Genomic DNA, 24,587 nt, shown 5'->3' with positions numbered 1-24,587 from the left:
TCTAATAATAAATGGTATACCATTTTAAAACCCACGATTTATCTATCGTTTTGCCCCGAGTTGCTCGGTATATGGAGGATGCGTTCTCACGATGATGTATAGAAGCGCGAAAACGAAGCGCGACAACAGATTTGATTTGTTTAACGGTTTTATTATTCAGTGCACGAAATACACCTATAATTGATAGCACGACGGCAAATTATTTTGGCCGTCCGCCACACTGTTGGGAATAATGCAGCAGTACAGTAATTCACATACTGACCAGATTAATATTTGAGTTTATAATTCTGACCAGGTTTCCGTAATTAATAGTCGCGCGACGAACCAATGCGAAACTTATTACTGGCTTCCTGATGCTAAATTTCGAAAAAGCGATAACGCACTACATAATTTACCGCATCGATATTCTCGAATCTTATCAATCCGCGTACACAACGCGCATGTCATGCAAATTAAAAAAAAAAGGCTATACACCCCCAAAATTGACAATAAAGAGCGAATGATGCCGTCGCGCGGCGTCGGCAAAAAGCCCCCGAAAATCAGATAAACTGCAGGCGTCCCTCGTAAATCGTGCCAGTAGTCGCATCGAACGCGCCGATGCTTTATTACCCCCCTGCGCGCTGGTATGGTGCATAGTAGCAGCCACACGCGCAGTATATACATGTATACACTCGCGATCGTTAAATCGAAATAGTGTAAACGAAAAGGCGCAGCGCGCGTGACTTTACGCTTTACGGCTTTCTAAATTTCCCGCCACGGCGCAAGCTCGAGAGCTTTCTAATAAATATCTCGCAGGAGTGTCCCTCTATGTTACATATACATACACTCCGCTTATCCTTTTTTTTCTCTCTCTCTTTCTCTCCGTCGCCACTCGACGCGCTCGGCCTTTTTTCTCAGCTCTCTGCGCTCCATTAGCGGCGGTGTGTATTACGCGCGTTCGATTAAATTTGTCTCAAGCTCATCGAGGGCTTTCGATGAATATTTATATCACGTTTCGACGCGGCCGTCAATTCATTACCGCGGCTGTGTGTGTGTGTGCTGGCGCGTAAAATGTGGTTTCGCGGTCTACGGCGATTGATGTGCGCGAGAGTAGGAGCTGAAAGTTTTATTTGCCTTACGCGGCGGCTTATTTCGGACGCGCACGGCTCGAGTAAACCGAGTCTGGGTCAGGTGATAATTTTGTGTGCCTTTCGTGTGTTCCGATATCGTTTCTAATTGGAGATCGGGTCGCGGACGGATGTCGAGCACGTCTCCGTTTATTTTCGAGGAGGACGTGTGTAACGAGGCGAAAGGATTGATTATTATATCGATCGGGTGGGTATAGGCGCACGTCTGTGCTATTTAACACAAGAAATATTCAGACTGAGATACACGAGGTTTCACGACGTCTATAGATCCGCAGGTTAAAGAAAGCAGACTCTGTCCCTGAAACCCAATTTCTGCGTCTTTCGCCACTGCCTCGCTGAATACGAACGTCCGAAATATACAGGTATATCACTTTATCCCGCGACAGGTATATTAATTTCACGCGGAGTTGAATCTGACATTCAAATAGCTATAGCTATATGCAGCGTTGCTCGTTGATAAAGTATCACAGCTTTTTTGTCGGTTTCGAAAAAAAGCTCTCTTCCCGCGCAAAAATCCGATAGTTATACGACCCTATTGAAAAATTCATCACCGTTTTCCACTTCGATCAGTCTACGCAAAGCGAGTTACCGCCCCGGAACAAGCCTCCCGAAAAAAGTTGCAAGCCCGCGCGCGTAAAAATTTTAATCCGTATACCTCGGCCTATATACACACCGTGAGTCTCTTCCCTCCGAGCACACACACGCGAAGCCGATGACGAGAGGGAAAGAAGCGCAAAACTTTCCCTCGCGTCAATTTAGCTCTCGCGTGCTCTCCTCCTCCTCCACGTTATACACACATAACGGAGTTAGTTACACACACACACGTAGATGTTAGGCAGAGCATAGAGTAGACGTACGAAGTTTATTATGTATGGGCCGGTCGGTCAAGTCGCACACGCGCGTACATAACGAAAGTTAAACGCGTTTACGCGCTCGTTACGCTGGATGTAGTATAGGAGAGCTTTCAGTGGCGGCATGTCGCGCGACACGCGTGTCTGCACTATACTGCGGCATCAGCTCGATGAGGGCGAGTGTGTTCGAAAAGACGCGCGTAGTTTTATTGTTCCGCTGCACTCGATAGAAGGGACATAAATTAGTCGGTTTAATGGACTCACTTATTGCAAGAAATGTTTATACAGCTTCTCATTCAAACGCGAATTGAAAGTCTCTTACGCATGATCGATTATTAAAAATATAGGGCTTTTATGCATTCCACTCGTGCGGCTGCTTTTAATGGCTCTCTTCGAGCACTGCACACGCCTCTGCATAAGTTCGCGCATACGTACGATCGACTAGTTCCCCTCTAGAGCCAATCAGCGCTGAATGGAAGCGAAACATTATCGAGAGCTCGCTGACGATGTATACCGAAATCGCGGTCTATAGAAAACGAAAGAAATGGTCTTTTATTATACGTGAATAAGTACACAGAGGCGTTCGCGGAGAAAATTTGATAACGCGACCCGTTACATCGACTCGCAGGGAGAGAGTTTTATTACTTCGTATATAGCGAAATAAATTATTAGCGAGCGAAAGAGAACAGGGAGTTATAAATGTAATACGTGGATTAAAGCCGAAAACGAGCGATAACGCGACGCGGGGAAAAAGCAATATTGAAAATTACATGGGAGCTGAAAAAGTTTGCCATAAGGAATGCTGCACATGTCAGCGACGTATACGCCGCGATACTAATGTCTTCGAGAAGCTATGATGGTGTCTTGAAATTTCGGCCTATAGGTATAATACATAAAAGGCTTTTATGATTCACATAAAGAGGGAAAGAGATTTTATACGCCGCGTTTACGACCGAGTCGTGCTTTTATAATTCTATAACGCCGCAGCAACTTTTAAAGAGGACAATGGACTGCGTATAATAACGCCGCGAGGTGCGTACATCAGTTAACCAAAGATTCTTAACAAAATAAAGCCTTCGTGCACAGCTAATTAAGTAAAAACAGCGTTTCGCAGCATTGTTGATTTACGAGCTAAAGGCGCGCCTATACTGCGAAAAAGAGAAAAGCTACGCGCTGTGAATAACTTTGACCCACTGCACACAAGCCGCAGAGAGCCGGACACCGCGCAGTCGAGAGACTCGTTAAAACGGAGAATATAATATAACAATCCTGCACCGATTATTTTTTCTCTGCAGAGGCTCCTCGTTATACGCGCAAACCGAAGACTCGACGCTAAATGAACGCCGGGCGAAGGCGTTTTGATAAAGAGCTGTACGTCTCTCTCTCTCTCTCTCTCTCTCTTCTATTCTCCTTCTCGACGTCGTTGTATATACCTATACGTATAAAGCCAACCGCCGGATTTTTCTATCGCCGAAGCTCGACTCGCTGAATGTGTTATGTATACGTATACAAACACCCACGCACCAGCTCAGAGTGTCGAGAAGATAAGGGAGAGAAGAATGAGAACGCAAAGTAGGAGGGGATTTCGGGGGTGGGGGCGTAATTAAAGTCGGGCGAGGATTGATTTTGATTTGCAGATTTTTTTTCTCCTCGGCGGGCGGACATAATTGTTATATTGTTCCCGCTTGGCCTCTTCGAGGGAACGATAAATAGGAGATAATCTACGTTGTTGTGTTCGTTATTTCAATCGGACTGTGGCTCGAGTCATTTGTATATAGCGTATCACTCGAGCGACGGCTGAATATAACGCGTATTATCGTGAAAAATTACTCATTGCTGCAGAGAGACAGAGAGCTGAGTATGATTTTTTAACGCGAGAGGTAAAAAGCTCGGCGGGAAATTTTAGGAAAAATTAAATCAACGCTTTTTCTATCTCGACGATTGAATTTCGCGAGTGCAATGATACGGCTATAAAAGTTCTTTTTTTTCAAAGCGGAGCGCGCCAAAATTGAATCACGTTTGAACTCTTTGAAATTCGATCACGCGCCGCGGCGCAAGTATGATGAATCTATAAAAGGAGCCTCGTAAATATGAAATATTGTTGTTATCCGTTAGGGGGGAAAAAATTAATCGATGCGATTTTTATACAAGAGCTCGACGAAAGAAGACGTCTTTAGAGAGAGGAAACTCGATGAAGGTTTCGAATCTCGCGGGTACTTTTCTAATTACTCGAGTTTCGAATCGAACGAACTGACGAAAAGCTCAGTCGCGAGTTTCGAGCCAAGTATATCCAATCAGTGATATATACTCACACTCCGTGTAGCTACATCTCGTCGAACGTCGCCTTCGAAATAAATGTCGGCCATCGGCTAAAGCGCCGTCCATTCAACACCTTCACCGCGAAAAATATGGCTGGAATAAGCTCCCGTATACATCTTCTCTTCGTAGATCTATCTCGTTCGGCTCCGAGCGCGTAAACCCGATCCCTCCCGATAAACGCACACACGGCGCGTATATAATAACCATTAAACGAGCAACGCAAAAAGAAGAAGCGCTAAGTACTCGAGCGTATATACACCCACCCACGCGATGTCGCTCCACACTTTTCTGCATTTGAATAAATCACCGTGTAAATGGGACAGGCGTTTTCAGGCTTTTTTACTTACGCGCACACAGAGAAAGAAAGATAGAGACGGGAATTCCCGCGAGGACTATTTCAGCCGCTGGGATCTGTACAGCGTGTGTGTGGGTCTGTGTGTGTCTGTGTGTGTCTGTCGTTTCACGGAAGCGAGAGGCAAAGGAAGAAAGGACAAGGTATAGGTATACATAGACTCGAGTCCCGGGAGAGGATTCGAGCCGAGTTTGTCGTAAAAAAAGCGGAGAGGTGATATACGTAGCCCTGGACTGTACGCGAGAAAAAAAAACTCTTCCTTTTTGCGGCCAGCGATTTCGAGAGTCTATACGGATTTCGCGCGGAATCCCTTATTCGAAGCAGGCTGTACCACTTGGGCTAGAATCGTTCGGTTTGCTCTATACTTTCTGTGTTTTGGGTATGCTATTATCGCTTATATCGGTTGTTATTTTGTGACGAGCAAAACTCGCTGTACCTATAACATCCCTCTCGCGGCAAAAAGATCATTGCATGAAAAATACGCCCACATACGCGCGTGCGGGAAAGAGGATCGGCGGGTGAAAAAAAAAAATGTAAAGAGCTCGTCGCACCGCAGACCTCCGTTAGCCGGGGTGTTATATCTGGAAAAATTGCGATCGCCTCGGGGAAAAAGAGCGGGCGACTCGCTCTCTCATGTTTGCCCTTCTTTCTGCCTCCAATCGACTTCTCTCTTACGCAGAAGAAACCCGCGCGTCAATCGTAGCCATAAGGGGTGTACCCATAAGCTTACCACGACTCGAGGCTGATATAACGTGATTAATTGTCGTAGGAAAAGTAAAGGGTGACAGTATCGCAAGAAACTTCTCCCGAATCAATCGTCGCGTACGATATCCATTATAAAGTATATAACTTCTTATATCCGCGAAACTTTTCCTCGATTTCCCTGCACGCGTTACTTTCGATCGCTTATCCCTGTACCGAATTAGTTTTTCCCTTTTTTTTTTCGGCGTGGAAAAGCCGAAAGTCCCGATTAACCCCCAGACTCTACTCGCCTTTTCGCGCGCAAAGTTATATGCGGTCAGGAAACGCCGCCGAGGCTGCTCTGCGATGCCGTGCGGTGAAAGAGAGAGAGAGAGAGAGAGAGAGGCGTGTATAGGTCGAAATTTTAATTTTCGGTGACGTTATTGTTCGGTGTTATGAATTAGGCGGGCTCTGAACATGCTGCGAATGGCCCTAATAATGCACGCCAGGATATATTATAGGTGTGTTTTTCGAGGGATCTATAAAATTAGGAGATTCGGAGTGAGGGATAATATTATACGCGGCGGACGAATCGGACTATATTTGAATTTAGACGATTTTGCGAGCTGCAGGGATGATCGGATATACACCGCGCGCTTTTATTACACTTGACGCATACACACACACAGAGAAAAGCCCTTTGCGTCATGTATAGCTGCGAGCGCTTATTTTTTTTTTTTTTTCGTTCGTCGCTGCGGGTATTTTCAGAGGAAACAAAATTATACGGCAGCGCGCGCGAAGGGTTGCGCGCTGCTGCTCTAATGAGAATGCGTGTGAAGTGGGGCTAAAAAAAATTGCCCCGACACGTGGAATGGACTTTAGAGGACGTTTATCAATTCGGACGCAGCTCTCTCTCTGTGTGTTTACTTTTGTCCGAATGATGGATTATATAAGACGCGTCGATCGTTATAGCGGTTGGAGAACGACTGTACACTCACGCTAATTATTTTGAATATCATAATCTTTATCATTTTATGACTGATTTTTGAAAATCGCGGATATATATCGATAACGAGCTTTCGATAGATTATCGAGCAAGTGTCATTCGATTACGAACGCTAAAGCATATTATAAAGGGTCGCGATATTGGATTCGGTTTCGAGTATGAGCTTAATTAATCGCTTTATTAAATTATCATGAAAATTGACGGGTTCGCTTGGCCAAAAGTGGCATATAATATTTTCTCTCTGTTTGTGAATATTAGACGAAAGCTTAAGTAAAGCCATACGCGGTAATGCAGTATTTTACACGAGAGCAGAAAAAAATATTCAATAAAGACAATTCGCATCGCATCGAACGGTTGAATTAATACGCAGTATAGCATATAATTCCACAGCTTGCAATTTTTATTTGCAGTCTTTTGCGAAGAGCTGTAACGTACATCGGTTCAACGTAAAAGTCCTCCTCAGTAAAAGCTTTCCAAGAATAAACGATACGAGATATACAAACCATGTCAGCCCGTCACATCTCCTTAGACCTTATATTATATTGAAATAATATCAATCCATCTAATATTCATACCTCTGCCCTGCCAGGCGTCTCGGCCAATTCCAAAGTCCATAAATCTTCGTCGTTTATTACGTTATATGCGAACACACAGTCGAGTTGAATTAACCGACCGAACAGAAGCTATTCCTTCGAGACTCAACTGTGGGAAACGAGAAAAGCAAATATCTTTCTCTTTTCTTCCGATCCAGGATAAAAGAAAAAAAAAACTCTTACCTTCGACTTACTACGAAGCCGTATCATATCCAAGAAACTTTTGCGAGAAAGCCAAGTCGGCTATGCTAATTTATGCCCCGAAAAATATTTGTCGAATATAAATCGAAGAGAGAAGAAAAACAGAAGCCAGAGAAGAGAGAGGGTCGCCGACTCTGTAGGTATACGCGGAGAGTATAGTAAAGGGAAAAGTTCGACGTATAAGGGAAGCGTGTATAACGATATGAGCTGATCGATCGAATCTCTTTGACGCCGAATTATGAATATTGGCTCTGCTTTGAACATTTTACGTCGATACGGCGACCCTCTCGATTCAGCGCTTTCGCGTGTGTAACAATGAAACGATTTGTTTTGTTTTGTTTTTTTTTCATCTTCGCGTAACGAGGCTACGGATGAACGATTGAAATAAATTCATTTTTAACGATCACGAAGCGATGTATAAGGCTTGAATTATACGTGCGTTGCAAATGAAAACGGCGCAAAGGCGGAACCGGTTGCCGGATCTTTGTCATAACTTACAAGGAAAAGAGGATTCCCAGAGGGCACACGGAATCGCTGACCGTAATAAGAAACCTAAGTAGAGTATATCGTTCTTCCGAATCATAAAAGAATAAACTCGAGAGGAGAGAGAGAGAGAGAGAAAAAAATGTGGCCTTCGGGCGTTGTACAAGCAGAAAAACTCGCGGTTAAGCTCGATCGAGCTTAGGGTAATAGCGGTGTATGTGTGAGAGCCGTTGGGTTTAATCACTTTTATAAGGTAAAAATGATGTTTCAGAGCAATTTATACGTGCGTCTCATTCTACTTGCAAAAAGAAGTTCGAACCCTTCATGATAGAAGTTCGGAGTAGTAGGCTGATCCTTACTTCCCTATTCGACAGTGCCCACCCTTCACTATAACGCTTTTTAGTTCCTTATTGCAACAATCTAAGAGGAGTACGATTTTCATCTGGAATAAGAGCCAAGAATGTGGTGGTTGAAAGAAATACACATGATTTTAAGTAAATATACTTGGAGTAATTTATTGTGCAATAACTTCATCTTGTATAACATTAAAAATTAAATTAATTCGATTTTGGTATAAGAAGGTATAATATTAGGAAAGAAGAAGTTATTGGAAATTTAGAAATCTTACATAACAATAGAATATATATATATATATATATATATATTCTGAATATAAACGTACATACAAGTTGAATCAATTAATTTCTCTTCGACCTCTTGCGCCCAGAGTATTTTGAATCAGCTTTGACTACTTTGCCCAACCTGCGATGCCTCTCCTTCTTTTTCATGATCCAGTCTCTTTTACATTTTGGTATATCTTTACCTTTACCTTCCCTGGGTTTTCGCTTCAGATGATGACTCTGAGATCCATCGAGAGCTCTGGGTAGTTCAATAGCACCCGTGGTCATGAGGACCAGGAAAAACTTCTTGGCCTTCTTACTGTTTGGAAAGTCGACTATCGTTCCACCAAAGAAGCCAGCTCTGGTCGCTGCTGACGTGATGATACCAATTTGCTGGTCGTTTTCAGGATAAAACTGAAATACTGCACGAGCACCGCTCGACAAGCAAGCGAATAGGCTTTGGAAGAAGGCATTTAGTCGTTTCTGAATGGTGTAGGATGCTTTGTCTATGTTGCAAATCCACTGTAAGGCAGAAATACTGATTGCCCCATCGAAGCTAGCTGCTCTGAAGGGAACACCTTGTCCCATATCCGTTACTATCAGATCTCCTTCGACCTCGCGATCGCTAGCCACTTTTAGCATGGATGTAGAAATGTCCATTCCAACCCAGCAATGTCCATTCTCTTCCAATACCGTCCCGCTGAGACCCGATCCACATCCTATATCTAGTAGAAAACATTTTTGATCTTCCGGCAGCATCAAGAGTTCCAGAGCTCGTTCACACATCTGAGTTTGGATCTCGATGACTCGAGAGTTGTAAGTATATTTTTGTGCCTCCGAATCATTGTAAAATATTTCGGGAGGTCCCAAGTGTTCAGGTCGATTCGACATTGTTGTTTTCGTAGAAGCGATTCAACACTCACATAAAAAATTTGTCTATTCACTTTAGAACACTGATGCAAAACACTGGCACTAATGTTCACTGACCAGTAGGGTCCTTGCAAACGACGTCCCGGTAATCTTCCTCTGGAGAAATCCAACAGTTGCTGCTATTCCCTCCGTGGGCTCACTTGTGAGACTTGCGGTGAGGTACTAAAAAGTGTAAAATTTCACATATCGTATGAGTTGGATCGTAAGATACGCGAGAGATTGCGGTGAAATGGAAGGTTAAACACGTATTGTTTACCTATATGCAACAGTATAACCTCAAAATCGTATTGGTTAAAGCGCTGTCTCGCATCGAGTATAACGAGCAGTCGAGCACATAAGATCACCGTGCATGATGCATCGCACGTGGTCACGTGGATCGAGAGCGGAGTCGGAGCGCGCGTGCACCGCCAAATAGTGCTGCCCTCACTCGGCTGCGTAGAAAGCTCGTATCGAGATCTGAGATTTTTCGCGGGAAATTCAAACGACTCGACTAGTGCAAGTATACAATTGCATCCTCATATTCTCTGCAATATATCCATCTTCAACCAACGCTTTTACCTCGACTTCTTATTACAAACAAACTTCATGTTCACTCAGACAACACCAGCGCATTATTCACACTTAAGAGCGCACTCTCAAAGTCTACTTTTTCGCACTTGAAAAAAAAAAAAATCTTCCGCAAGAAGAACAAAGCTCGCCTTTGAAGGCATAATCAAGAATCCCCTTCGGCTCGGTACGCATTCTCTGCAGTCAACTGCCCCTCAGTCCTTCTCCCTCTCAGCTGAGAGTATCAGAGAGGAAATTTATCGCCGCGAGCTGCAGCTGCCGCTCTGTCGGGAACAAAAAGGCCGGCGGAGGAGAAGAACGAGTATAGAGCACAGGATAATTGAATTTATTACACCAGCGCAGCTCTATAGCGCTGCAGAGACCGATATAAATTAATTGCCGGCGTATAAATTAACTACTGAGGAGCGGGTGCTTATATTAAAACGAGATAGGATATACATGGGCATACAGGGAGAGGGTTAAGAGTAATTCCGCACGTTTTAAATTTCATGCGGCGGGTCTGCAGCGCGTGTAGCTCTGCGATTGAAAGTTTAAATGAGATTCGCCCTCTGATAAATGAATTCTAATTAGAGAGTTTCGTGTATCAGTCGCGCAAGCTCGCGCGCCGCGGGAAACGGTCATATTTCAAGCCCGAGTTGCGCGTGGCTCGTATTCGGCTTATATTCCGTTTATGTAATATCATTTTATTGCTGCTCTGCTGATGGTTTATGGACGCCTGCAATTTTCCTCCACTGCATGGCAGTATGCGAAGCTTTCGTTTTTCCAATCAATATCAGAATACTATTAATACTGATAAGAATTATAAATTATCGTAACCGTCGTAGGATTGCACTTCTCATAGATATCGTGTTTTATTTTCAAAAGTTATGTCCGTGTGGCTTCGAGGCTGGCGACTCCAGTACAATTGGACTATTCGATTTCACGGCTCTCGATTCCATTCCAACTAAGCTTTAACAAAGTTTAATAAATATTTACCACTAACTCTTGGTTTTTGTCTTCGATCTGCAGCTCTTAACGCGAAAGTGGAAATAGACGACAGGCAACGACAGGTTCAATTGAACGGTTTATCGGACGCTCGGTTTACCCCAGCTCGATGTTATTTGGCGGAAAGCTGAGATCGAGAAGAAAACCACAGCAGCTTTTTAGAATTCAGCTTGTACTGAAAAATCGAAAAAGCGCACTCGGACCTCCGGAAAAACAGAAAATAACGAGTTGCAAGGTTCTTTTCAATGCAGATACCTCTATTCAGTCTACGAGATTAACTACGTCTCTAAAGGAAGGTCCTCCAAAGGAACGTTGCAATTGCGGATAATTAATTTTACTCCCCCTCCCTCGATCGCAGCGCAGTTTTCTCTTCCTCTGGCATTGATGAATCTACGGCTCGATATGACATACCAATTTTATGCCGCGATAAAAACGCCTTTACTTTTCAATCGATCCTCCTATTTCTGTCGCTCTATTGGACGTGACATCGAGAATCAACATATGAATCCTTCAGACAGTTTGCGTTGCCTTCTTCCTCGTCGCGTTGAAATTACAAAGCTATTTATTCGCTTTTATACAGAAAGCTCCGTTAATAATGCGCTTTAAGAATGAAAAGCGAACGACGAGTATTCGCATTCGAGTTACATTTGATTTGCCTGTATCAGCTTCATCGTAATATACGAAATGAATTATTGAAATTCGCTCGTCTCAGAGCCAATTAGATTGAACATCCGATCTGTTCCGAGATTTAATTTATACTATCTATCTCTGCGCGGCTATACATAGCTGCAGACGAATATCGATTGTAATGATGGTATCCCAAGACTCTAATTTCCACCGACGACGACGACGACGACAATAAAACTCGAGTCTCCTCAAATCCGGACGTACGACAATAATACCCAAAAATAGTATATACTCGTTTAGAAAAAGCCGAGCAGTCGCCCTGGTAGAAACGTTAACGGTTAATAAGCTAAGTTTTGGGCCACTTAGCTAAGTTGTGGTTAACAATTTAAATAAATAAGAGTTTAAACATTATAAATGCCTAGATATACACATTAACTCAAGATAAAACCGAACATTTGCTTGAAATTTGTCAAATGACTGTTAGAATCCAGAAATTATAGAAAAATATCTTGCAATCGTGAAAAATCCAAATATTTGTAATAAAACATGCAAACGTTTTAATGCAAGAAAAAAAGGAACAGACAATTTTTAACTTAAAAATAATACTGTGATGGTATAATAGACACGCATCACTAAAATATTTGCAACATTTTGCTTTATTTTTTTACATTCAAATTTGATAATAATGGTCAACTAAACTTAACTTTTTAACGGGTTTCACTCGTTAATTTTCTACCAGGGCGGTGTAAGTATTATAGCGATAAGATCGAATTGCGCGCGGCTCAATAATAAGTAACGACGCTCGCGCGACGAAATTCGTCTCTTTTATCTCGCGCGAGTAGGGCCTCGCCACAAATTACCCCCTTTATCTAATCTGATCGCGGGGCACGTGCGCCGCGCTTTTTACCACAGCCAGATCAAAAGGAGCATCAGCTCACTACACTGCACGACGGAGGGGAAGACGTGTTTTTTTTTTCTTCCTATAAGTATCGAGGCTGTGGCATATACGTCGCGGAGACGAGCTTAATTTTTCAATATCGAGCCGATGACGAGCTTGCGACGGGATCTATATGTTGTCGTCGTTGTCCGAATTGGCCGATAAGATTTTTCGGCGAGTGATGAGAGAAAGAGAGAAAAAATTCAGAATCATTCGACTGACTCGCGCGCGATCGTAAGCTCGTGACGGCCTTGGAGGGAAAGACGCGGGATATTGAATTTGCGTAGGAGAAAAAATGGGACAGCCGGTGCTCTATCTGGCTTTGGCGGGAGTTTGAACGGAAAAAAAAAACGATCCGTTTTATTTTTTTGCTGTCGTGTGACATTTATCAAAAATATGCGCTTTTTCGTATCTTCAGCAAGAATTATACCGCACACTCCTAAATGTAAATAGGCGTCTTTCTTGCCAAGCTTCTCATTGTGCGAGTCGCTATGCTTATTACGGCTGCCAAGACATGCAGCGTCGAGCGCAGTATAGCCAGAGTTTCGCGGGAAGAGCGTGCACGCCCCAAATATTACATTTCAGTTTTGAGGATGTGTTTCGTAGTGTTTCTCCTTGCGAGCAGCGCGTTGTGCGTCGGAATCGAATTAACAAAGCGCGAAACTAGAAACTTGGACGAACTCGCATCTATCCTCGTATATAAGAAGTGTCAAGAACTATTCGCAGTAGAAAACGCCGCGTACGGTCAGACGCGCGCAGTACTCGCTATTGCTTAAAATCGACATCAAGAGCTGGCGCATTATAGGAAAGTTCGCGAAGAAAGATTAACATTTTATACCCCAGCAGCATGTCTGTTAAATGGGCCACACATCAAGCTTAGCGCGTCTCGGGCTGTTTAATTTATCGCGAGATAATACAGCATAGCGGAGGCATTTCAGCCGAAAAAAAGGAAACATCGCGCGTACATTCGAAAAATGTTCAAATTCAATTCCATCCGCGTATAAGAAGGATTTCCTCATGTACAAGCGCGGAGAGCGAAGCTGCATTTTGAAAACGCATTTTCGCGGCCGCAGCAACGGCCCTTTATATCTCCGGATCTCTTTGGCCTCGCGAGGCGAGACTTTTAATGTAAATAAAAGTGTCCATTTCCGAGCGGCCCGCGTTTTATTTTATATACGATACGCGCAGCTCTCCTCGAAAAAGAGCCGCTAAAGATAGTTCTCTATATCCCAGAACGACTATACAGAGCGTTAAGGATGGAATTAAAAATAAAACCAGCCGCACGCGGCTCATAGCGGCGCTCAGTTACACGTTCGGAAGCCGCGACGCAGGCGCGTATGTATTAATCTTACAATAACCGAGAGTTTAAGCGCGAGATACGTTATGCTATAGTCTGGGCTTAACCAATTTGCGTATTGTACGCGCTCGCACGTGCGTATATGCGTAAAGCCGCTGTGGGAATTTAACGAAGCGAAATCATCATCAGCCTTCGATCGTCGCTCCCGATTAATTATACAAAGAATCAAGCTCCCCCAGCTCGAAGATAAAAAGAACGTCGACTCATCGCCCTAAGAAAACACACACGGGCCAGTGCGTGCCTATACCTACATCAGCCAAGCTCGAATGCAAATCTCTGAGCGTGTCCGAATTAGCGTTTCTACGTGGTTGAATCGTGCCAGTAGGCCGCCTCCGGCGTCCAGTAAATTATCTCTACTCTACTCTCTCTCTCTCTCTCGTCTCTGGAATCGATAACCCGACGACGGCGGCTGCGGCAACGCATCGCCACACTGCAGAGCGCTATACTTCCGTCCGGTAGCTAACCGAGGGCCGAAGCTCGTTTTTCTCTCGCAGCGGACAATGATTCATGCTGTCAGAAGCACGTCGCAACGTCGTCCCCGACGCAGCTTATTAACGCCGGCTCTGTATTGGAGGGGGGGGGGGGCAGCGATTAGCGACTTATCGGCGAATTTCGCTTTTAAGGGGACACGTGGGCTGTTTTTTTTTCACGCGACGGTCCTCGTGTGTGTGTGTGTGTGTGTATAAGAAGAGCTAATTCGCGTATACAGATAAGGGCTTTGGGTATAAGGTGTATTATATCCCTATTGAAAAATTCTGAATTCGAGCGGGTATATTGCATACAGGCAACTCGGCGAAGTTCAAAGCTTTCATACGCACACAAATCCTTACATTATGAGACGGGCAAAGCCTGAATTATAAACTCGGGAGAGCTTGCGCTGAATACGCAACTATGCGACTTTTCTTTAGTTCTTATTATCTCTTGTATTATGCAGTGAAATCTCGATTCGAGTATATACTTTTTCGCTCGGACCCTATACTGCACTTTGAGAGAAAAGATTCTCCGACGATTGTTTACCTTTAAAGACTTCTTCCAAGTTCTCCGCTGCTGCGCAGCTGCTCTGGAAACAATTTGCCCATCAGAGGCATTGATCTCTGGAGGCTCGTAAAAAGCTCGTACAGTGTATAATTTGTGAAAAAAAAAAAAATAATAATAATAATAACCTCCCGTAAAATCGTAAAGTCCTCTCTCCTCGTACACTTAACACGACGCGAGATATCGGTTAATAAGCTATAAAAAGCGCTATTTTAATACACTCCTCGAAGCATAAGCATCCCCTCGTAAAGCAGCACGCCGCGAGCGTATGTGTACACAGTGTACGTAATATAGAGCTTTCAAAACGTAGCGAGTCTCCAGCCCCAAACACAAACTCGAATTGAATTTCAACTTATGACTATATAGCTCAAGGTACACACTCGAAAAGGAGCATCTTTTTTCTCGCGGCGCGTGAAAATCAACACAGACATCAGAGAGTCCGTTGCTCTCTCTCTCTCTCTCTCTCTCTCTCTCTCTTTTGCGGAAACAGCTCGAGCAGACGCGCAACGCGATCGTCCGGTCGTCGGTAGGTATATAGCTTATAACGCTCTGCGCGCATAAAGCAAACAGTCATAAATTGTTGCGCAAACATATATACGCGGCTACGTAATGCCGCGCGGTGGCTGCACGTCCCGACAGTTCGTTCCTTGTATATATACACACACTTGTGCGTTTAGCTGTACGCGGCTCCGTACAACGGAAATTGGATTACCCTTCGAAAAACCCGAGGATATATCGTAGATCCGCGACTTTTTTTCCACAGCGACCTTGTATACCCCCACACTGACATCATTTCATACACTGCCCAGTCGTTTTGGTTCTATATAAAGATATCGTTCTCGCACGCGAAAGTAGCTCCAATGTTTTCGCTCTTATCAGCTCTGCGCGAACGCTTTCTTATACCTACACACAGACTCCTATTTTTAAAGCGTCGGTCGCCGGTTTACGACTGTTTGCGTTTGGCGTCGCTTATCTAGCGAAATAGAAATTGCTCACTACGCTCTCGCGCAAAGCGACGAGATAGCTGTTGTATATATAGCTACACTTAATATATCCGAGTATATAGCTATTTGCGTTGCGCTCGAAATTGAAAACTCTTCATAGCGAGCGTTAAAGCTCGACTGCTTTCGAGATATTTTGTTTTAATTAACAATCTACTCTAGGGTAATTAACTGGGAAATCTCTCGGAGAAAGCTGGCTTCTTTTCTTATATACGGAAGCGTCGAGAATTCCGAATTGCCAACTGAACACGAGCGCCGATCTTAGCGTAAACACCGAGAGTGTGATTAAAAAAAGTATAGCAAAGTATACACTGCAGTTAGTCTCTCGTCGGGTCGTAAAGCGCACCTGTCGCACGGACAAGTCAACAAGTAGAGCGAGCGATATAATTAACTCGCTAAATTCGATCGCGTTTTCGAAAATTAGCCGAATAACCAGCTATGTACAATATAGATGCACTGTGCGATCGAGTTTTCGAAACGTAATGTTTGTATGCGTGGGAGGATGTTTATTGCGCGCAATTGGCTGCGCTTCAATTCGATTGACTTTAACCCGGCGTATGCATGTGTGTATAGCGTTTTCGAGTGATATGCGTTGTTATCGGTATACGCGTTGGTCATGCGAGTGTATATAACTTTAAAATCGCGATATTGCGTTTCATCTGAAAAAAAACAAAAAAAAATTAGGTATGTATACTCGTGGTGCGGTGTATAAGAAAAACGAATAAAAGTCGCCGTTAATTAAACAAGTTTCACCTGCAGCGGTATACAGAGAGCCGTCGAGAGGGTTTGTAAAGAAAATGCTCGAACGAGTTTATGAAAGTTGTGTCCGATCAATCACGAAGTTGCTCGCGCGCGTTTCGTATGCGGCCTTCCGTTTCTGTGGCATACGCGTGGAATAAAGAAAATCGTCCCTTTTCCTCGAGTCTCTGATTAAAAGTTAGATTCGGACACGCAGATGTCACCGAATCAAAAGCGAGATTAAATATAGGCATTGCGAACAAATTCACACCGATTGATATAGTATAATATACAAACTGTCGTCGACACGCACCATTGATTCAAATAACGCTACGTTTATTTCCGGCTACTGCATCCTCATCGTTACGAATCGACCATCGTTAATTTGAAAAAAGCCACTAACATTTCTCCCTACCCGATCGACAGGCAGACAATAAACCGATCTCACCTGCGCACTGCCGTAATTTTACAAAACTAACGACGACCCTCTCACCTCTGGAACTAAGCGCTGACTAATTGTTTTCAATTATACCGAGCGCGCGAACTGCAATTCGAGCCACTGTACAGCGCGTAAGCGAACGGGGCCAAGAATAGGGAAACAAGCGATAAATCGCCCGGCGGATGCTCGTTCGTTTACTCGTACTACTCGCTCGTGCTGTCGAGTGTGTTCTTACGGTCCTTTTTTCCAGCTACTACTATACGCGCCGATAATTAAATCCGACGAGCTAATCAGCCAACAAAGCGGTGTAAAAAGCTCCGGAGTTTTAATCAATTTCAAGGGGGAGCGTCAATATATCCCCGGCAAACGTATACGCCTGAGTCTCTCTCTCTCAGGCGTGTAAGTGCACTATACAGTCGGGCGCCACTCGATTCGCGCGCTAACTGGATTACTATTCCCGATGAGCGGGTGCGCATATGTACAGAGTCGTGTCGCGCGTGCCCCTTGACTCCCGATGCGGCGATGCTGTGCTGCAGCTGCTTCGCTCGAATGCGAGGAGTGTCGTACTCTGTACACTTATACGCGACGGTGAGCGAGTATGATATTTGTTACGAATTCGGCTCAAGGGGACCTCTCGCTCGGTATATAGCACAAGAGCAACGATATCTTCATTTTTACGGTCAAGAACAGCCTCGCGGCTCTCCCTAAAATCCTTTTTCTCGCTGAACAACCGCGCGCGCGCGTATATAACGCACCGTATATAGACGGCGGCGTCCTTTTTGTAACGGCCCTACTCGTGCATCCTCGATACATAATCGACTTTACCGCGACCTTATCGCCCTTATACCGAACGCCTAAGACTCCCTATATAAAGGGGACCTTATATACACTATATACTGTACTGCGAGCTTAACCCTTTGTGTATCTATATACGGGTGGAATCAAGACATTCTGCGCGCGGCTGCTTGGCTTATCCGGCGGAGAGCCGTATAGCCTAGGATACGCACGGGGTCGGCGCATCGGTTGCGTTCATGATTGGATCGTAATACCTGCGCAATGACGCTTTATTACGCAGGGCTGTACGATCCCTTGCTCGTCTCGCGAATTTCCGACGTGCAACTATACTTCAAAAAGCTTCTCCATATTATACTCAATTCGGATGACCGAAGCTCGACTCGTTTCCCTCGCGAGGAATCGCGCTTGCAGCCCCGGTGTAAACAAGACATTCCTCATCCGATTGCGTAATGTACTTATATATAGGTATCCCAATGCGTTACATGGATGTGTGTGCTTGCAACGGAAAGCTCTAAATCTGACTCCCACGGCGAGGATGTGATGCATTAGAGGGAGTAGAAAAATATCCACTCGTTTTTACTTTGCGATGAGCGAGCGCAGGCGTTCCTGAATTGCGACAGTGTGTATAGTATCTATATAGTCGCGATCGCAGAGTATATAATCTTTAGATATAAATGGCCGATCGGCATGCGAGTAACGATATCATCGCACGTTTGCGGAATTTCGGGGAAATGTGCGCCGGTTATCCTCTGCATCATGCGTTACGTGCTTTTGACAATTTCTCATACGCGAACGTGTGATTATTTTTCACGCTCTATACGGAGTGTACGTCTTCATCGCGTGTCACTGGCAGACGGCCGTGAAATTGTCCCTCCCGCGCGTATGTGTGCGTAAAGACTAAAAAGAGAGACGCGCTCGATACCAATGCAATATTTACGTGCATAGCCAGGCTCAACATCCAAATCTGCGTTAAATCTATTTATTATACAGCAGATTTAAGAAAGCCGATATATGGGTCACGGCGCGACGCGAGAAGTAACTGCATATTGAGAGCTATTATAAACGTCGGGCCTCGCGCGCGATATTTCAAACGTGGATTTCGCAGTTAAATTGATAAAGTTTGTCGATATAAAGTACGACTCGACGTATCTCGCGCAAGGCACTTGAAAAACAACGCAAACAGAACCCGCACAATGAACGTTTCATAAATGTCTTTTTGATAGCGTTGTATACGATCCTCTCGTTAGTTTAGATAAGCACCGCTTTATTACGGAATTACACACATACACGCGCGTTGATTATGGCAGATAACGAGCCACCGCGCGCGGCTCGCAGCGGCACTATTTAGCTAAGCGCACTTAGCAGCCGCTCAATCGTAGTCGAACGAGCGATTTTATATATACGCCTCCGCATTATCGCACCGTAGGCGAGAGCTTCGAAAAATGACGAATTATGAATGCATCCCTACCCCCGCAGTCTAACGAGGCCGTTACACTGATTTGACCAGCTGTACTGTGAAGAGTTAAGAGCGCACTGAAAATTTGTGGAGGAAATAATTATAACAACGTCAACGATCATCGCTCAGAGCTACACCACGAAATTAGCCACTTACGCTACACCGGCCATTCGTTCACTCGCTGTGACGGGAAAAATTAGCTCCGCCACGAGGCCTATGACAAAGCAGCGGTGCGTGTGCTCCCGTTGACGGATGTATACTTCGTAACTGTCGAGCATTTTCTTTTTTCTAGGGCCAGACAGAAGTCGTTTCTTTAATGGAAGAGCTTTATTTTTGAAATTCGTTTTTTTCCCGCGCTTCGCGCTCTACTGATGGGATTCGGCGTAGGTGTCGGTTGAGTTTATACAGGATACCAAGTTTCAGGCTCTCGGGCGAGTCTTGGCGAGTCGCGGAACTTTGAAAATTGTAATACGAGAATTGTTCGAGGTAAAGCTTATATAATACTTGGACTTTTTAATAGAGTTTTAGAGTCCGGTATACAGTAGGAGCCGAATCCACAATTGTCTCCCCGAAAAAAACTCTCGACTAATTATATACCCAGAGTCGCGCAAAAGCATACGAACATAGCTTTATCCAACGAAATCACGAGACGAGATTGCATTAAAACAGCGCCTCGGCGCAGCTTCATTTGTTTGCCCCACTCGGGCCTCATCTCCGCGTTTTTCTAACGGAATTATAGCTAATTATAATCTAACGAAGTAATTAGTCGCCGGCGGTGAAATCCCTCGCTGCGGAGCTTGTATAGCCGAGTCGTTAGCGCAAGGATTCACCGCTCGCGCGTTATGTATGTACTATATACCGACGTAATAAGTAACGATCTTTAATTTGTAGAGATCTCTGCTAATATAGCGCGGAAATTCTCGAGAGCGCGAGTAGAGGGAGAGAGAGAGAAAGAGAAAGAGAGAGAACGATGTCTATTAATTAATGCAGCCATAAGCGACGATTTGTGCAGCGGATGGGATGGAATTGATTTTATGCAAGTGGAAGTTTACGATTGTTTTTCGTGGAAAAATGATGATTGAAATTTCAACTAAATTTTCGGGCGTTCCAAGGAGACGTCCAACTTCCAGACGACGGTCCATTATCTCTCAAAGATCGAATGCATAACTGCTGGTCTAGTTCGGTCTTTGTTGAAGACTTCCGTATCGTATACCTCGTGCGCGATTATTTTCAACTGATCGAAAAAGACGTGTAGTGCCCGCAGCATACGTATAGGTACGCAACGATCGGACCCACGCCGTTTGTTTACGACTTCTTGGCCGACACGTTGATCATTATTTTGTTGACTAACAAGCAAAGTTTATCGGGGTCGTTAAAAGTGTTAGCGCGCGCGCGCGACGGCGGCGAGTTTACTGCCGTTTATATACCTACGCGTATAGCTGTACAGCTAGGCTAGAGCTGCCTCTGTTATATACGTATAGCCACGTGGATCAAGATACTTCCACCCCTTTGATAAAATCCACGATTTGATTAATTTTTTTCTGGAGGGGCTTGAGTGAAAACTGAAAGTATAGATTCTAGAGTCGATAATTACGTTGGGTTTTTAATTAAGAGGCACTGAGCAATTTCACTTTAATTTTATAGTACACACGGGGCTTCGAACGCGCATACACTGCAGAGGCTCATTGTTGTGCGATTGAAATTACAGGAGGAAACTGCTTCACAAGCGATGCAAACTAGTAAGAAAGTAAGCTTTCAAGTAGTTAACAGGCTTTAAGCAGCGGACGTTGTTCTTTGTAATTAAATTAAAATTTTAATTTACGAGTTTGTGTGTAAAGTGTTTGCGATTATCCAAACACTTCTTATGTTAGTTTTGTTTTTCAAAAACATAATTTATTATAGACAGATGATCAATATAGTACATAGTGTATTAGTACATCTCTGGTGGATTGATTCTCTCGGCTAACGCGAGCACGACTGTTATACCACTGCTCGCATGTCGTCATGCGTTGAGGCTAAGTAGGATATAGGGAAGACGCCAACCGGTGCGTAATATCTGACTATTCACGATCACTGACCAATCAATTAAACCTTTCGTTTATACCGTGCGTGACTTTTCATAAATCAACCCTCGTCATCCGTTACACAGCAAAAGCTTTTCACACACACACACACACAGCTTTCCAAAACTGCATCATTGATTGACGTTTAATCGGCTATATTTAATCCAGAAGCAGCAGCAGCAGCCTGCACTGCTCATTTACATAGTTCCCAAAACCCTGATTAATAAATTCAGCCCCGCACCGCGCGCTTCCGGAATTTCGGCTGGCTCAGCGCCGAGAATCCAAGAGAGCCGGCTGTTATCCAACTTTACACAGCCCTTTCCAATCGTGCCTTCTCAACTTCCCGGCGTCTTAACGCGTCTTAATCCTCTTTCACCGAATCCGTGAGTTTCCCTCCCGAGATAACAGATCTATAAGTATAGCCACTGGTATACTCACGTTTGACGTCGTATCGGATGCCGTTAAACTCGTCGAAGCAGGGCTGAACGGCCATGCTTCCCGCCTTGGTCTTCGGCCAGCAGAGCAAAGTGTCCCAGCCGACGGGGCAGCTTTTGCCCACAAGCTCATCCTCCTTGCGTTGATTCTTGGACTCGTAGATGCTCATGAGCAACTGGCAGTCGGGTTCGGGTTCCCCTAGTCTCAGGTTGCCCAGCGTGGCGTTGCTCATCTTTGCGCTACTAATGATGATGACCAGCACTGCTGATGATGTTGCCGCTGCGGTTCTTCGCTCATTCGGCTCTCTCACACACACACACACGCGCGCGCATACGCACAGGGCTGTATGCGGAAGCTGCGGCAAGTAGTTGCGGTGAGTAGCTGCGCGATGATCGAACTTGCGACGTTCAATGCGCGTGTATATAGTCTCTGATGGCAGGTGATCGGTTATCCCCTGCGACGCTGATTTCAGGCTTGATCGACTTTCAGCAACGAGAGCTAACAACTTGCAGCGCTGCACACCGTCGGTCGTTGTTATACGATCGCGTCTTGTACAGTCAGAATTATTACCTCCTGGACATTCTCCGCAGAAGACGATTTTTTTTTTATCGCTCGCTAATTCACAAAGCTTACGCTCTTCGGCAGCTCTTTTTTCTCATTACGAAAATTCGCGCTCGTCGATTCCAGCTGATTTCCATAGAAACGGCCGCTCGCATTAGCCGCTGGCGAGTTTCTCCGGAGCCTGTAACAGAATAACGGACGCTGCTTTTATTCAGGGTCAGAGCAAAGTGGTAGTTTTTTCATTATTTTTTTTTTTCAACGAGGTTATACGCTGAATCGTGTATGGATTTGCATGCGCGCGAACCGCGTAAAAATTAAGGGAGAGGCTTTAGCCCTGAGCGTATTTGCATATCGCCGACACTTCCGTTTCGGTTTTATTCCCTTCCCATCAGCGAAACGCATATATTTTCACGAGGCTCCGATGTTTGCGTGAAAAAACTAAAGTACAATATTGAGTTTTAGGTACGATGCGTTAGGGGGGTGGAGAAAAATAACGAATTCAATAGAACAACGGCGGAGAGGCAGTTTCGTTTTTATTCGCGAGCACGAATCGATCGTTGGATGAAAAAAAATATGATACGAATAAATATACATATATATATATATATATATATATATATATATATATATATATATATTCCACGTGTAAGTGGAAAAACGTCTGGCTCTTCATTGGCCTTTCCGTGTACCTGGCCACTCGCGCGCGGCGTATAAAGCGTAAACGAAGGATAATAAAAAAATACAGCCGCGCGCGTGGAAATGATTCGCGTAATCTTTTACAGGCGTTATAGAAATGAAGAAAATACAGAACGATTACAGAAAGGTCGATTTGAGAGGAGACTCGTGTGCTATATATGAAAAATAATGTTTCCGCGTCTATAGCGCCGCGCGTCCCTTTGATTTCTTGGCGGAACGAATTCGTGTATGGCTTCGCTGTATCTTTGAACTTCAGAGAAATTTTCATCCGAGTTCCGTATCGACGAGTGTGTATAAGTGATGTATAAGTTTGTATTAGTTTGAAATTGTAAACAGAGTAAATTGTATAATTGTATAATTCCTGCCAATTCAGCTTTATAATTAACACTCGAATATAAACGACAGGGAGAATCTGCCAATTAACGGCGTCGTGTAACGTTTCAAAAATCGTCAACTAATTGGAGTTATAACGCAATAACGCCAGCGGCGTATACTTTGTTTATAAACAACGGTTCGGCGCGACAGTAGAACAAAGACGGGAATAAAAATAGTGAGAGTATAAACACGTCGCTGTAGCAGACCAACCTCCACAAAATTCGGGTCGACGAGGAAAAACTCGCGCACAGACTCGAAGGGAGTAGCAGCAGCGGCAACACACACACACACACACACAAACACAAGATACGGTCGGTCGGCGCGTATTACGCGAGAGTCTCTCGACACCTGGACCGTCGACGACGATATGCGTGTGCGACTCGCCGTCGCAGAGGAGTCGGCGGCAACGACGGGGGAGCATGCGCCGAGACGCCCCTTACCCCCCCCCCCCTCACCCCTCTCCTCTAGAGCGATGCCTTCCACAGGTTGTCGTCGCGCGAGAGATGCGAGAGTGTATATAGTTATATGTCTTTATGCACCAAGTCGAGCTTGCGGGCTTACCTATGTGTGTATGAGCTTTTGAGAGCGAGAAGTGAAAGAACACAAAGAGCGCTGGAATCTGGAGGATAACGGACATTTGAAATATGAGTACTGGTCGCGAGTATAAGGAAAGTGTCTACGAAAATTAGCCGAGCTCTTAAGAGATGGTATATGAATAGAAACAGCGGTATATAGTTCGCGTATACACAAACAGTTTCGAATTCGAAGTCAACGGCCGAAACACGCATAACTTACCCGAAATTCTGTAATATTCCGCTCAATACCTCTATGACTCTCATTAGTCGAGCCACACGCTATATACAAATGCGTATAGCTTTATCTCGCTGCAACGTCAAGGATTTCGGGTTAACGACTCGCAAATGACAAATCGTCCGGCCGATATCAGTCTCAAATTAAATGCGTCCTACCGTACGAGCGCATCGAGCCAACGGACTTTTATCAGAGCGCGATCAAACGATGAAGAATCAGCGCCAGCTCTATGATTGCATACCAATGCCTGCGATGTATTTTCGTCTCGTTTGTTCCGCAGAGCTTATATTATTCGACGTGGCATTACCCAGTGGTCTATTGTCGAGCCTACGAATACGTACCGCCCTCCGAACGAATATATTTGGGCCGCGGGTGTTCTTGAAATTTCTAAAGTACAATATAGAGCAATATTGTAGTCACGTTCCGACCCTGCGACGAAATTATCATACGCTCCTCTGTATATAACAGAAATATATTGATTGTCTCCGGCAAAAGAGTCGAGACACAAGGAGTAAGCTCGAATTCTTTAAAAGAAGAAGCTCAGCGTG

At 44.5% G+C, this 24,587-nt stretch overlaps 1 protein-coding gene across 7 annotated transcripts in view; it reads right to left on the bottom strand.

The window, feature by feature from the left end:
• Window positions 1–24,587, bottom strand: part of LOC100123103 (probable 18S rRNA (guanine-N(7))-methyltransferase) — a 48,066-nt gene that overhangs the window by 6,621 nt on the left and 16,858 nt on the right. For 2 of the 7 annotated variants that reach the window (XR_004344609.1, XM_031923006.2), the window contains exons 1-2: window positions 23,440–23,610; window positions 21,601–22,339 (exon numbers count right to left, since the gene is read on the bottom strand). Coding sequence is in view for 5 of the 7 variants with exons in the window: in XM_031923006.2 (XP_031778866.1) it covers window positions 21,601–21,829 (229 nt within the window). In the remaining 2 variants the exon portion in view is untranslated. Of the gene's footprint in view, window positions 1–8,217; window positions 9,326–9,419; window positions 9,676–21,600; window positions 22,340–23,439; window positions 23,611–23,790; window positions 23,907–24,587 lie in introns of those variants that run through there. The other 5 variants (XR_004344610.1, XM_031923008.2, XM_031923007.2 and 2 more) reach the window with 4 other exon arrangements.

Source organism: Nasonia vitripennis, chromosome 2 (genome assembly GCF_009193385.2).
Source record: "Nasonia vitripennis strain AsymCx chromosome 2, Nvit_psr_1.1, whole genome shotgun sequence".
Taxonomy (NCBI): Eukaryota; Metazoa; Arthropoda; class Insecta; order Hymenoptera; family Pteromalidae; genus Nasonia; species Nasonia vitripennis.
The sequence above is the reverse complement of the archived record's forward strand: the minus strand, read 5'-3'. Positions and strand labels throughout refer to the sequence as shown.